The sequence below is a fragment of the Stegastes partitus genome, unplaced genomic scaffold (genome assembly GCF_000690725.1).
Source record: "Stegastes partitus isolate 25-593 unplaced genomic scaffold, Stegastes_partitus-1.0.2 Scaffold795, whole genome shotgun sequence".
Classification (NCBI taxonomy): domain Eukaryota; kingdom Metazoa; phylum Chordata; class Actinopteri; family Pomacentridae; genus Stegastes; species Stegastes partitus.
Genome location: NW_007578526.1, coordinates 60,542 through 75,715, shown reverse-complemented (window position 1 = coordinate 75,715; position 15,174 = coordinate 60,542). Strand labels below are relative to the sequence as shown.

At 40.5% G+C, this 15,174-nt stretch overlaps 1 protein-coding gene across 1 annotated transcript; it reads left to right on the top strand.

Moving 5' to 3' along the window:
* The first annotated feature begins 1,566 nt into the window (after window positions 1–1,566).
* On the top strand, window positions 1,567–8,031 carry LOC103364922 (probable phosphatase phospho1). The gene is made up of 2 exons (XM_008292220.1): window positions 1,567–1,633; window positions 4,818–8,031. Exons 1-2 carry the CDS (start codon window positions 1,621–1,623, stop codon window positions 5,600–5,602), a joined length of 798 nt encoding a protein of 265 aa, XP_008290442.1. The 5' UTR covers window positions 1,567–1,620; the 3' UTR covers window positions 5,603–8,031.
* The last annotated feature ends 7,143 nt before the right edge of the window (window positions 8,032–15,174 follow it).

Genomic DNA, 15,174 nt, shown 5'->3' with positions numbered 1-15,174 from the left:
CCGAGGAGAAACAGCATCTGAAAATACATGTACAGTAGAGAGCAGACTCAGACACAGTGCCTATAAAAAGTATTTACCCCCATTGGAAGTTTTCCCCTTTCATTGCTTTTCAACATTGAATCATGGTCGTCAAGTCTCAAGTGATTTTAGTCTATCAGACACGTGTATCTGAAAGATCCAGCCACTGGTGATTTACTATCCCTGGCTACAACTGCACCATAAAGACAAAAGGCCACCAAGACACCTACGACTCCTCTTAAGGAGCTACAAGCTTCAGCGGCTGAGATGAGAGGGACCGTTCATACAACTGTTGTCTGGATTCCTGACGAGCCAAAGCCTAATGGCAACAATGGAAAAGAGAAAGCCACTTGACCGTCGGACACCAGACACTGCACATCATCACAAACACACCATCCCTACAATGAAGCGTGCTGCTGTGTACCACATAGTGCTGAGACTTGGGGGAAAGTTAGTTTCCAACAAGACAGTGACCCAGAGGAAAGAGCCAAAGCTGCACAGGAATAGTTCAAAGACAACAAGGTGACTGTTGTGGAGGGATCCAGTCAGAGCCCAGACCTCAATCCAAATGAGAATTTGTGGCTGGATTTGAAAGCAGCTTTGGTAGTTTTGCAAAGAAGAATGGGGTAAAAGTGCAGTCTCCAGATGTTCAAGGCCGATTGACACCCATCCACAGGAGGGCAACGCAGGTGAATCTACAAAATACTGACTTGAAGGGGGTGAGTGCTTATGGATTTTACTTATTTAATATTTCTATGATGTTTAATTAATAGACATGAGTCCTTTCTATGTAAATTCTCATCAAAAAGCCGACTAATATTGACCACGAGTCAATGACGAAAAGCAATAAATGAATGTTAATATCTTTTTATAAATGCTGCACCACACTTTTACTTCATTTCCTATGAAGATAAATCATTTCAGAGGGAGATGAGGTATGGGCCTTAATTAATTTTATCTGATAAGCGTTACTGTTTGTTTATTAACTGGCCCCTAGACGCTTGTCATTTAGCAAAAGTGGCCCCTCGGTAGAACAGAAAGCATACACTCACAGCAAACTGTTCTCTAATGATATTCAATATTAAATGAGCTCATTAGGGGTTGATTACTGGTGTCCTAGAGCCTGTACAATCTGCTTTATCAATCATTCAGTTGGACAGTGGCTTAATAGCGAGACATTACGAGCACACAGGGGTAACCTATCCAAAATAAAGCTGCAAAGGCTGAAGCGGCAGTGGCTGTTAGTGCTTACAAATTAAAAGCGGGGGAAGGGCGGCAGTGGGTGTGCAACAAGATGATTCGGTTGTTTTGTCTTAGAACATCACTTTTAATCATTTCCTAACTGTCGCTTTATTTGTCTACGAGGAACAATGCACATTACACTTAGTTTAGCGAATTTGTATGAACGCCGTGTCGCTCCGAGGGGGCTTTAATTTTGAAAGGTCGCGGCGGATGTTCGCTGTTCACGCCGTGCGACTTGACGCAGCGGCTTTAAATGGGGGAGCCCTCTGTGCTGCTGTGGGAGTCTCCTTTAAAAAATCTTACCGCGTCATTGGGATGCGGTTGCCGGAGCCGGGCACCTAGCCGACCATCCCCGCTCATATGCCCACCACCGGTAGGCCTTTCTTTCTCCGTCTTAACCCTCATTTTTTTCCTATATAATTTTCCATATATATGTGTGTGTGATTTTGAATGTGCATTTTATTGCGCGGCCAACTCGGACGTGCGGGGACTAATGACTGCTGACTGAGCCGCGGTAATGACTTTCAGTTGTAACCTCTCCCATACAGGAATAGCGCTGCAGGGTTAAAATTAGATAGCTTAGTGTGTAAATATGCACTATTAATAATGGAGCGGCTGCTGGGGCAGGAGGGACGCGGACTGTCGCTGCAGCCCAACTGCAGGTTACAGGACGTTCAGCTGAGACTTGCCGGTGCTGCTCTCGTGTTATTATGAACTGTGCATGCAGCAAATCAGTCAATCAGAGCCTGTTGTTTCACTTTGAGGTGTCACTTTAGTCATTTATATGGATTTGGACGTTTATTCAGGTTGCACAAGATGCCTATTAAACATTAGGTTTGGTTATTCTGGCACATATACCTGCTTATATGCTTATCTGTAGCAGGGCCTTTAGTGCATAGCTTCAAAATTATGTTCTCAGTTGTTATTATGGAGGCTGTAGATAATCTTCTGTGTGCCTTAGTGGCTTCACATGCCCATGTGTTGTTGCTGGTGGAGAAAGTACTTTCCTTAAGTAAACTACAAACACATCAGCGTCAAAAGTACAGGAAAAATCTGCATTTTACTGTAAATATACAAAGCATTATCACCAATTATACTTCAGCATCAACAACAAGACATCACTGCTTTATTGTTATTGTTGATTATTTTCTCAATTAATCTATTAGCCTATTCTAACTCTACCAAAATCTCAAAAAGAGCCCAAAATGACGTCCACATATCTGTTGTTTTGCCTTCAACCCAAACATATTTAATTCACTGTCATAAAAGAATGAAATTTATGAACCTGGAAATAGAGATTATTGACTTTTCCCCCTTAAACAACAGGCTCAAAGCAATTAATCGATTATCAAAATAGTTGGTGACTATTAATCAATTAATTGTTGTAGCTTTACTTTGTTATTAATGATGCCAATCAGTGATGAAGCATTTTATACACTAATGTAATCAATAACAATGCATCACTAAAGATGTGAACTCTTAACCTAGAAAATGATAAATAACTCCAGACTCAAAAAGGTGGAGAGCACAAACTACATTAAAAATAAAGCTGAGGAAAAGTTTCCAACTCTTGTATCTCAGAAACGCTCTTTGTTATTGTTTCTTATTGACCTTTTCCACATATTTTGGCTTGTCGCTGCAGGAAAAGCGCAAGTGGAAATGCTAAGATTGATGATGAGCCAGTTTGATTAGGTGTCCCAACACACACACACGCACAATAACAGGATCTCCCCTCATTGGATCCAGCATTGATACACCTCTGAGCTTTTCCTGCTACCACATCTAAGCGTGTATGCTGTGAAAAAAGCTCTATTGTTTCTGTCAGTGACTGCAGATGGAAATTATTTCCAAACTTCGACACAACAGAGTAATCAAGGAGAGGCTGCAGAAACCACTGTTGCTGCCGTTCTGCTTTACCTTTAAAACAAGACTGGTGCTTCCTTTTCTCCGTTATCTTTACTATAATGTATAAAAACTCAGCTGCTAAGAAGTTGGAGAATCAAAATCACCTCTTTAATTACAGGAAACCAAATTCAGAGACATTTAAGGGACACAATCAACACTATGGAAATTCCCTAACAGCAAAGATGGCGGCTGTATTACACATGTCCCGCCCCCTTTCTGCAAATATCCAATCGTCATCCTTTATAACAGGTGAACCGAGAAACATCCAGCCAATGGTGTTGCTGCGCTGTGATGTGGCGAAACCCTTAGTAGAAGTATAACATAAAGATAAAGATAAACTTTATTGATCCCACAGTGATGAAAGTTCACCGTTACAACAGCTCTAAAAGAAATAAAAGTGTACAGTCAGTAGAAGAATAATTTAGAAACACCAATAAACAAAGAAAGGAGTCGGCGCTGCTGTAACTGGCTGCTACTCAGTCGGCGCCATCTTGGAAAAAGAGTCGAGTGAGGAAACACACTTTTCAAACCCAATTTTTGGGCCAAAATCACCAAACCTTTTAAGTGTTTTTATCTTATTTTGGTGGTGATTGCAGTTTTTATGATGCCTGACTATTGAAATTGCACTTATGCTCGCCCCTCATCCATTTCTATGGAGGCCCAGTTCTGTTAACCAGAAATAACGGCCCAGTGTTGTTCCCAAGACGGCCGCTAAGTGGCTAAACTTGCCTATGAGGGCTTTAGTAAATAACCTAGAGAGACTAGTTATGCGATAAGCTTGATTATTTTTTACCTGTTTCTCATCTTTTGTCATCTCTTAAACTCCACATTTTGATGGCATGTTATTGTTTATACAGTAAAACAGATGTGAGACAACCTAATATTCTGGTTTTAGCACAGTTTTGGGCTCGTTAATACTTTCAGGTTTTATAATGGAATTAGAAAAGGCCACAAAATGCAGATTCCTGAAAAGCAGTCGCCCAAAATTGTACAGTACATGAGCAAATGAACTTTTTTTTTCTTTTCCTCCCACCACAACCGCTGGTTTCACTGTACCGCTGCGATCTGCTCCACTTATGGAAAAAGTATGCTGTGTCACAATCAGCTCTCTCTTTGCTCGAGTTACAACATTCCTGCAGAAGGGGAAGCCTTGTGCTACAGATACATCAGCTATGTAAATATGGGACTGGCACTGCTCCAAGATCTGCCATGTAAATATTCCTAAAGGAATGAAGGAATGTCTGGAGCAGTCGTTTAAATATCCTTTAAGATAAATAGTAAAACCGTTTGGGGCGACTTTGAGGTTGTTCTCTCTCACTAAGTGTGATGAACATCCTGTTTATGTGCCGCTTTTGTTTAATTTAAACTCTGCCGCCTTCCTTTCCTCTTGTAAACATATGTTTCCCCTTCAGCTTATGGCCTAATTAAGAGTATTTGTGCATTTTGATGTTTCCTTAGCGCCGCGTGGTTCAGTGCTGCAGTTTAATTGAACCCTGGACACAGTGTGATTCAAACTGTAATTGTTGGCTCTTTTGGCATCTTGCCGTTTTTATTTTTAGAGCGAGTTGCAATAAAACAGACTGAGAATCCGTTGTCCTTGACAAAGAGAAAACCTTTCTGACTCTTTCATTCCTCCCTCCTGCTTCTTCTAGAGAGGGACCACTCGCCAAAGATGACAGCTCCGTCAAACCCAAGCCAGGCCGCGCCGCAGGAACAACGCTTTTTGGTGTTGTTTGACTTCGACGAGACCATCATCAATGAAAGCAGCGATGACGCCGTGGTGCGCGCTCTGCCGGGCCAGCAGCTCCCCGACTGGCTGAGAAACAGCTACAGGGAGGGTCACTACAACGAGCACATGCAGAAGGTTTTGGCCTACATGGCGGAGCAAGGCGTGTCTAAAGACTCCATCCACTCGGCGGTGGCGAAGATCCCACCGACCCCTGGCCTCCTAAACCTCCTTCAGTTCCTGCAGAGCCACCAGCAGGACTTTGAGCTGGCGGTGGTGTCCGATGCCAACATGTATTTTATCGAGACGTGGCTGGAGCACGCTGGGGTGCGCCACCTTTTCAGGAAGATTTTCACAAACCCGGGCAGCTTCGATGCGACCGGTCGGCTGGTGCTGCTCCCTTTCCACTCACACTCGTGCTCCCGTTGTCCAGACAACATGTGCAAGCAGAAGATCCTTCGGGAGTATTTGGCTGGCCGGCAAAAGGAGCGTGGTGGTGCTGCCTTCCAAAGGGTTTTCTACATCGGAGACGGGGCCAACGATATCTGCCCCACTCTGGCTCTGGGACCCCAGGACACAGCCTTTCCCAGGAGGGACTTCCCCATGCACAAGCTGCTGCTGGAGATGCAGCAGTTCAAAGCAAACATAGTTCCTTGGCTCAGCGGCGAGGACATAGTGGACTGTTTGAAGAAAATAATGGAGGAGAGATGAGATCTATGCTTGTCCGTGCTCGTAAAAAGATCAGATCGGAAACAACAAAGGTGCACCAACCTTGGTTTTGGTGAAAAGCAGGATATGCATGATTTTAGCCCAGCCACAATTGGTACAACTTATAAAGATATAACCAAACAATAGTTCTGCATTTTGGTAAAACACTTCTTGACTTTGTTGCAGAGAGTTAGGTGTCTGTACAGAAATATGCCGCAGGCTATCTGACCTTTTCTCACCTTGTTTTGATAAAAACATGAAATAACATGAGAATTTTCGAATCCCTCAAAGCTAGCTTATCCCTCTCATTTGCAGTCTTCGTGCTAAACTAAGCGGCATGTTTCCTGTACAGACTAAAGAAGGGTTTTCTCTTCGTAATTCTTGACTAGAAAGCAATGAAGCTACCAAAATGTAGGACTGTTCCTTTAGTGCTAGCGTAGTATGAAACCCTAATGAATTATTATTAATAGCGTATGCAGTATCACAACTCCCACTGGAATGCAAATGAATAAGCTCGCAGGTTAAGATTATCGTGATCAATAACGGAGATATGCAGTGTTGATTATGCACTATGTTCTGGTTCTCAAGTCCGATCCAAACGCTAAAGAACAGTACAACCAAAGTGGAGCCTGACTCTGGCTCTGGAGTGAACTGAATCAGCTCATCTTAACGAACCATCCCCTTCAGTATGAATGTAGTCCACATGTGAGAATCTCACTGCACGTGACCTTTTTCAAAATCTGTGAATATTTGCGTCACCGCTGCTGTGTGCGTGTAGAGATTACAGCTTGAAACTGTTCCATCCTTGTGGGTCCCAGTGTTGACAAGCTTCTTTTTAAACCCAAACCCCCCCCACACGTGTTCATCGGAGGCCTCGACGACGGACACATAAGTAGGATCGGGTGTTGTAGCACGACCCGGGACAAAAGACCGCACATGTCGCGTCGGGCGGGGACAAGGACGGTGTGGAGCAGGGATAAGGTGACAGGGACTCAGGTGCGGTACCTGTGCGCTCTCCGCCGCCCAGTACTGATACCTAATCTAGGGCTTGATTATACAACTGTAATCTACACCAGCAAGAGATCCGACAACAGAGGAGCGCCGCAGCCATACACACTGTTTCTCTGAGACTATGAAACAAAGGGGAGTGTAAAGTACTCGTTTTTGATTTTAAAAGTCCTTTTGTGTGGTTAACATTAAAACTCCCAAGTGAATATTATTGATGATAAAAGGCGATGAATTTAAACTAGAGAGGATTTATAGTCTTTAACACCTTCCGTATGCGTGTGAATGTATAAACTACAGTATTGTGAGTGGATAGTATTAAGGGTTTCGGTATTACTAACTCAACATCTAACCTCACTTTGCCTCACTGAAGTCATGACATGGATAAAAAATATATATATATTTAAGAAAAATATATAAGGTTTTTAGCGTTTTTTTTTATTTTCTGTTCACATTTTGAGAAATAAAACACGTTTCAGGGTCTTACCTCCATTTTCACATCCTGTTTACGACAAACCGTCTACATTACTGGATGACTGGGGCATGTGTACTGTACATTTGTTCATTTTCGCAGCCTATTTAACATCATTTTCCCCATAATAGTGATCCTTTTAAGCAACTTTAGGCCAGAGGTTGTGTTGATAATCGAGGCATCCATTTAGTATTTTTTAAATCATCCTCGTCAAGCCATTACATTCTAAAATGTTTGGGTGCTGATGAAAAGCAGTGCAGCGGTGTGTTTGTTAACCAGTGAAATAATGTCGAGCCTTAACAAACAACATAATGCTGTTTAAGTGCTGGAAATGTCCTTTAACCAGTGTTTTAGTTTCTCAGGGAGTAGCGACGAAAACAAGCAAAGATAATAATAATACTAACAGTAATATATGTGTAAAAAGATGTGTTCGTTTCATTCTTACATTTGCTGCGTCTAAGAACAAATCGTTTTATTTGTGACTGAAAAGTGTGACCCTGACATTCTTTTAGATTAAGAGCTAATCCAATAGTGCTTTGTGATTAGGAGATTTTAGTCCTGTGAGCTTTCCTCCGTGTGACACTACAGTTGTTAGAAACAGCAGCACTTCAGTTCTCGTCCGTGTACTTGTCGATGGAGTTTCGTGCAATAATTAAAAGCTGTATACTTGATATAAAACCAGAGGTTTGAACAGGAAGAAAAACTTGACATTTTCAGGGATGTGAATCGACCCCAGATCACCAAACCAGAGTGTTGTTTGTTTTTTTTTTTTAAATAAAACTTTATAATCATATTACAACAACCAAATAAAATTGTGTTAGCCGAGACTGTGCTCAACTAATATGCTACCTTTTGTCCTTTTTCGTGGTTTGCTGTACATCGAGTGTGCTGAATCAGAAATCCAGCTAAGTGTGTTAAGCGTCATTGTAACGGGAATATAAAGCCATTATCCGACTATGTGTCTCTGTCGTGTGATTTGTGTGACCAAAAACTAACACAACACTAATAAATCATTCAAAGTTAGGCTCATCATAACTTCCTCCGCTAGCGGCAAAGGTCCATGTAGAGGCTTCTGACTCCATTTAATCACATCATCGCCCCCTGATTTTCACAGGACTTTTAAAATTTGAGCATATGTTGATGTAAAAAAGATATTCTTATATATAAAATATACTTGTAAAAATAGAAAATTCAGACATTTACATTTTCATGACAGCTAGGAATTGATAATCCAAAAATATTCCTCATATAATATACTTAAAAATGCATTTAAAACATAAGGAATGTGTATTTCAGCTGAATTTGCATTGATGAAGTTTCACTATTTGTTAAATCAGTAAAATTAAATAAATTTGCATGTGTTATATAGTTTTACTGATGCTGTTGTGCTCGCATTTATTTCAAGAAAATGAAACTTGCATTTTTTTTATTAGTTGCTTTGGCTGTCACTGTTAATGACTAATAGAAATTGTGGGATTAAGTGGGTGGGTGACATTTTTTTTCAGCCTCTGAAGTGGGACGTGCCAGAAAAAGAACCACTGGGTGAGTTATTTAAATCCTTTTTTTTAAAGCAAAATACAGAGAAATCTGCTTTTATTGCTTCTCATTACTGAGCCTCTGCTGCTTTTCTTTGGATCAAGAGCCAGTATAAGTACTAAAATGATGTCAGCAACTGTTTCCAAAGTTAAGAATGAATTATAAAACTCAGTGTTAAAATGGAGAAAGGGTCAGTGTGATCTTGAGGATTATCATAGGGATTTAGATGTCACTTAAGACTGAGCTGAAGAAAAAGTCTCATACAGTCTGTGCCAGGAAACAAAATTAGGTTGTTTTAGTGTTTGTTGATGTTACTGGTTTTCAGTGGATGTTAGTGAGACATGATGTCAAGCCTGTCTGGAAGTGAATTCAAAGAAGATGGGGGAGTGATCAAGAGAGACACAGATGATCTAATGTTTCCTCTCAATGTGTTAATTTAGCTGCAGAGAACTTCATCCAGCTAAAGGACAAAGTGAAGACAGGACGGCACGATTAAAGGAGACAGAAGTGAGGAGGTGCACAAAGAGGCCAGGCCACATTAACACATATGGCAAGGAGAAGAAAAAATAAAAGCATGTAGGAGTTTGTGATAGTATGAAATGTGCAAAGAAGTTTGTTCACCTAAAGTCATCTGAAAACTAAGTATTAACAGCTTCAAGGTAAAAGCAGCATAAAAAAATCACGTTTACATACATTTTTAGGCTGCTGGGTTGAGTTATGAATCATTATTGGTTAGAGTTTTGCATTTCGAGGGTTTCTGAATGAAAAACAATGATTCATTCAGTCTGAATCCTGTATCACAGTTATGTCAGGCTAGTTCCTCTACAACACTGTTCCCACTGCATTTTTGATGCAGTGGGAACAATAGTTTTGCATTGATTATATTTCTGGTAGCTTTTTACATAAGCAGTACAACTCTTCATTGAATGCCATTGTATTAACTGCATGTCTCATTGAAAATCAAAACAAGGGACATTTTAAGGACGACAGATTTCAGTGTGTGCAATATATAAAAAACAATTTGTCAAGCTAAGACAGAATATGACGCTGGAGTTTAAGTAATGCATCATTATTCCCAACTTGAGGATCTGATTTCTGTTCCACAAAGTAAAATCATTGCTTATTTACATTTAAAAATATGCAAATAAGGCAAGGAGTCACCAGCAGAAACCACTTCCCAGTGTGCCAGATTATCATTCCTGACCAGAAGATGGCGCTAAGTCAACACGCCTCTCTAAAAATGGTTCAGGATTGTCCTCTGTGAATGTGACTTTGGTCGGTTCACCGATCATTGAAACTAACTGGGAGTTGCGTTGATTAATAAGTAAACAACGTGACAACATTAGAATGAAGCCTCCTTGGGCATAAACAGCAGGCCTGATGCGAATACATGAAACATCTCTCTGAGGTCATGCCAGTGAAGGCTGGAGGCTGCGGTGACTGACATGACATGTGGTGTTAGTGTGTGATCCACGTCACCGTGTGAGATGCTGCTGAAGTCAGCCCGGCAATTTGTTGATTCAGCTCTGCGTGGAAGTCGGCCTGTTCTGCGTTTGTGGCTGCATTTAACCCGTATTTCATCTCCTCCCCCCCTGCGCTGCCTTCTTCCTCTCCGGTTTGACTCCTGTCAGATCAGATAAAGCCGCTCCGTTTGATCCATCTTTGCATCCAATCTCTTCGACATTGTTCTCTCCCTCTGATTTATTCTGTCACTCCGTCCCTCGGGTGATTCCATGTCATTGTTGTTGTCCACTGGTATACTTTCTCGTGTCACGTCCAGGACGCCTAACGATAATGACACAACAAAAAGCTGACTATACAAAACACTTGTGGCCCACTCTTACTCTGCTTTTCCATCTGTACATATAATATCCTCCTCTTCCTTTCCTGCCTGGGAACATCTCTGTTGGCGCTGTACTTTTGCAACTCTTAGCCAGTATCGATCCCTCAATTTAGGCCACATTGAGCCAGAGGGACGAGCGCATGCTGAGTCTATTATGGTTAAATAGGCAAAAGATAACTTGCTGTCCACCCCCATTTTCAGTGACCTCCAGAGGTAAGTGAATGGATAGAAAACCCAATTAACATCAATCTGCGGAGAATGATGACAAATCGTATTTGCAGATCTGAAACTCGTCGATGACAGCCTCAGCGCCTCCTGTTGTGCCTCCCTGTCAATATCCAGATATCAGCTGATACAGCCCTCCCCCCCACCAATAACACAAGACACTCAACTGTTGAAATGCTTTAAATTGCCACCGCTGTCCGATGATTGCTTTTATGGATAACCCCATCGATGCTTCTCCATTCAATTACTCCCTCCGAGGTGAAAAATAACTCAGTTAAGGGACTTGTGCCTTGTAAGAGGTCACTCTGAATTAGGACGTGAGCTTCCTTTGCCAAAATGCTATCAGTCTGATTAGAGTTTTAAGTGTTTCCACTCCTGCGTGTTTGATTCTTCTGGTTGATAGTAGTAAGACTACAATGCCAGCCAAAAGTCAAGCTAATAGCTTGGAGCAGGAGCCTTTCCCTGGAAGAAAAAAAAAGTCAGTTAGCAACATGGAGAGGAGGGAGAAGTGTGTCCTGTCTGAGCTGACGTTCGTCTAACGTCCTTGAGATGAACCGGAAAGATAAAACAAAGGTTCCTCCTCTTGTAGGTTGTCAGGCACAGAGAAAACAACAATGCTTGAATTGTATGTGCGCGTCCTTGTGGATGTTTGATTTCACTAAGTAACTCTCCCTGCACAGTGGGATGCTTTCATGGATTTATCATCTGAAGCTGTACCAGTGTGAGGAAAACTGACAAGAAGCAAAGCAGTGTGTGTATGAATACTGTAGAAACTGCAGAAAAAAGTGGAACATATAAGGACCCAATGTTTGTGCTGAAACTAGTCCACAATGTCATTAAAGTGGTACTCTTGAGATTTAGATTTGGAAATAAATGAAGCAATTAGTCTCTAGTATGAGTCCTGGATTCTACAATTCCCACAATGCAACTACATCGTTCATTAGAGCGTCACTGCCTTCATTTTTCAAACCTCTGCATACAGTCTGATCATATCGTCAGGGTTACTTTCTAGGACTTTATAACGCTCCCAGTAGAGCTATGATGACACTATGCAGCTGCTTTTTCCTGCTGAGTAGCAGCCTATTCTCCATCACAAGTCCATTACATGTAAAATGCGCGTCGTGTCCCTTTAAGGCAGCTTGTTCAGTGCGTTGTGTGATAGCATAAAGCAAAAAGTCCCCTTTTGTATCCAAAGCCCGATGGAAGAAGATGAAACAAACTGTCAGTGTCTGTTCAGCGTCAGACTATAAATACGCAATACAGCGGCTGAAAACTTTGCCCTTTTTATAAAGTCCTGACTCGAGTCTTTCTGCTGCACAAGAGGAGACCAGACAGGCTGCAAAGAAGCTTAGCGTTCCATACAAAACATGTATGTTACTGACATGTGTACGACCACATTTTTTTGTCATGCTCTACTGCACTGAAAATGATTGAATGACAAAGTGCTCCTACATCGCTTGATGATGCTTCAAGTTCAACATGAGATCAACATGTGGCTGCAGAACAATACGCTGTGGCCGTGCAGTGTTTTACATCGTAGTAGAACTGGTGTTTCAAATACAATACGCAGCCACCGGTGCGGTGAGACACAGATCAAGTGTGGGTGAGACACTGATAAGAGGTCAGTGTCCATGTATGACCCTGCTGACACCACTTACCCTTCATCAATATATGCAAATCAGCAGGAGGAGTTGCATAACAGAGATGTCTGTCAGCCCTTACAGATGCATTGTACTTGCAATCAAGCCTTTTTTTGAATGCAGTGTCTGTAGCTTTGCTCAAAAATCTCATACTTGAGTGCAAACCTTTGTCTTTTGTGTTTGATTGCACAACAGCAGACACAAAAGTAACTGGACAGACCTTGATATTTAGCTGCTATCTTTTTGTGTTTACAGCTGGGATGAGTATTGGCAAAATGGGACACTTTTTGAAAACGTCCAGTGCCTCGGCTCACAATGTGACACAATTCAGTAAACTTTAACCCCGTTTCTACAATATACAGAAGAAAAAATAAAGACTAATGAAACACAGAATAGAAGGCTTCATCTCAAACAGAAAAAGTCCTGAGAACATTTTTTAAGGATGCTACTGGTAAAATTGGGCACAGAAATTCTAGAAAATAAGTGTCGTCAACATTATAATGTCTTCAAACAACAACACAATGAAAACACAACAACATAAATGAAATATTTACCTGAACCATTGGAAAGTATGAAGCATTTTTATTGCTCTTTTGTTTGTTTTTGAGTCTAAACAGGGCTTTCCAAACCATTTGACCATGGACACCCTATAGGCCCACTTGTTCACTTACCTGTTATTAATTATTATTATTATTATATACACGTTAGATACAGTAAAATAGCGACATATAGCCTCAGCTGATATTGGTGTGGTAATACTTTATAAGTAGACAAGTTAAAACATGACTAGTTCTTCTTGACTTAGTTCCAGCAAACAATCTGTTTGTATATTTAAGAAAAAATATATCTGTTCCTTTATTTAAAAAAAAAAAAAAAAAAAAAGATTACTTTTAAGAAAGCATGTACTTCGTTATCCTTATCACTTCTTTTTCCACCATCAAAGCAGTGTCCTATCTTGACAATATCAGAGCATCTTATTTAAACATTATGCAGTGAACAAAATGGGAACACCAACAAAATTAACATTTTTCAAACTTGTAGAACAAGTAAAGAAATTGATTCTTAATAATTTTGATATACAATTACATCCCAGTAGAAAATAAATTGTAATCAAGCAGTGAATATTTGCAGTTTCACGGTTTTAATATGTATTTTATTTAAATTGTGATTCTGGGCTCACTTTCTGTGATGCCACGCCCACTTCAATGAAGATTTTATTTCTTAATCAAATTCAGCAACTTATAAGCATTTGTTTGGGGTTATTTTATGCATTCCTTGAACACATACCCATGCAAAACTGAATTTAGCCAAATTTTCCATGTGCCTCACTCTAGGAGGAAGCTGCCCTATGATGCTTGACTTACTCTCTCCCACACAGAAACCCCTCCTGCCTCCTGCAGCCACTTTGTCTTCCTCCGCTGCCACAGTCAGACTCTCTCCCACTTCACTCCAGCCCGCGCGTCAAAAACAGCCAATTATACATTTAAATGAATAGAAACCTAACTCAGCTGAAACTTTCAGAGTGTTTTTTGAGTAAATTAGAGTATTATATATTTTTTCTGTTATTCGGCGGTGGAGATTTTTCCGTCTGCACTGGAGCGCCGTGTTTTACCGGTTAAAAAGGTCCAAACATAGATCCAGCAATGTGCGTCCGAAAAGGTGAGGAGGCTGTGATGAACTGTGAGTACATGAATACTTGCTTGGAAAATTTGCTTGGGGAAAAAAAATAGTGAAAGGCTGTAGAAAAATGCGGAGGTACTACAAATACCAGGAGATTTGTCTTTCCGTTTTCCTACTAATTTTTGTCATTTTTCTTTCTTTTTTCCCCCGCTTTTTTTTTTTTTACGGAAACAAGCTATGATGCTAGATTAGCTACTTTAGCAAAGTCAGAATGCTAGCAGGTTCGTTATCTATTTGGAGATGTAATTTGTTATTTTATAGATTTTTAAGTCAGTGTAATATTACAAATGTGCTTGTTTATTAGCGGTAATGTTTAATTCGGTTGAACCAAATAAGCTTGAACCAAAAAAGCATCTCTCTGTGTAAAGTTTCAGACTTTAATTGTTTCCCTTAGTGTTAGCATGATGCTAGCATGGAAAGCTGCAGTTATGGTTTTTGAAGGTTTTGGTGGTCCAAGGAGGTATCATTTCTCTTTAATCATTGATCAAATTGAAAATACATCAAATGAATAGAAAATATATGAGTTAACTCAAAAATGGCTCGATAGAGTGGACTAACAGTCTAAAAGTCAAATATATTCTGTTGGCTAATTAGCTTTCAATTGTATAATCCAATGCTAACGTTTAAAAGCTAGAACCAGCAACTACCTAATGTCCCTAAACAGAAAATGTGTCTAATATTTCAATCATTTCTTGAACTTAACTGGTCTTGTTGGTCTCTATAGGCTTCATTGTGGGGACTCACACTGATATGTACCATATATTTGATCAGCTGTTTTGCATGTTGTACTTCTTGAGGGTTTTCCAGCTTTGCAACCTTTATATGTACAATATTTTTGTTTGCAGTAAGTAAAAAATAAACTACATGTGACCAGAGGAACATGCAGGTTTAAGAGCTTTAATTTTAACGGTCAGGTATTCTTCCACAATGAAAGGGTTCCGACTAGAGGCTACGCAAAATTATAAGAGATAAAACACAAACAAAAACATCTACGTACTCGTGTTAAAGTCGCCACAAAACTTCCATCTTCCTGTGAACTACAACAACTTGTGTTTTACTTTATTATCTCTGTTGACTTTACAGGCATATGGGGTTTGAAATCTGTCTGAATTTTGGCTGACAAGGAGGATAGGAAGATAACACAAACAGGTAACAGCATTTACTTCATAAGGCA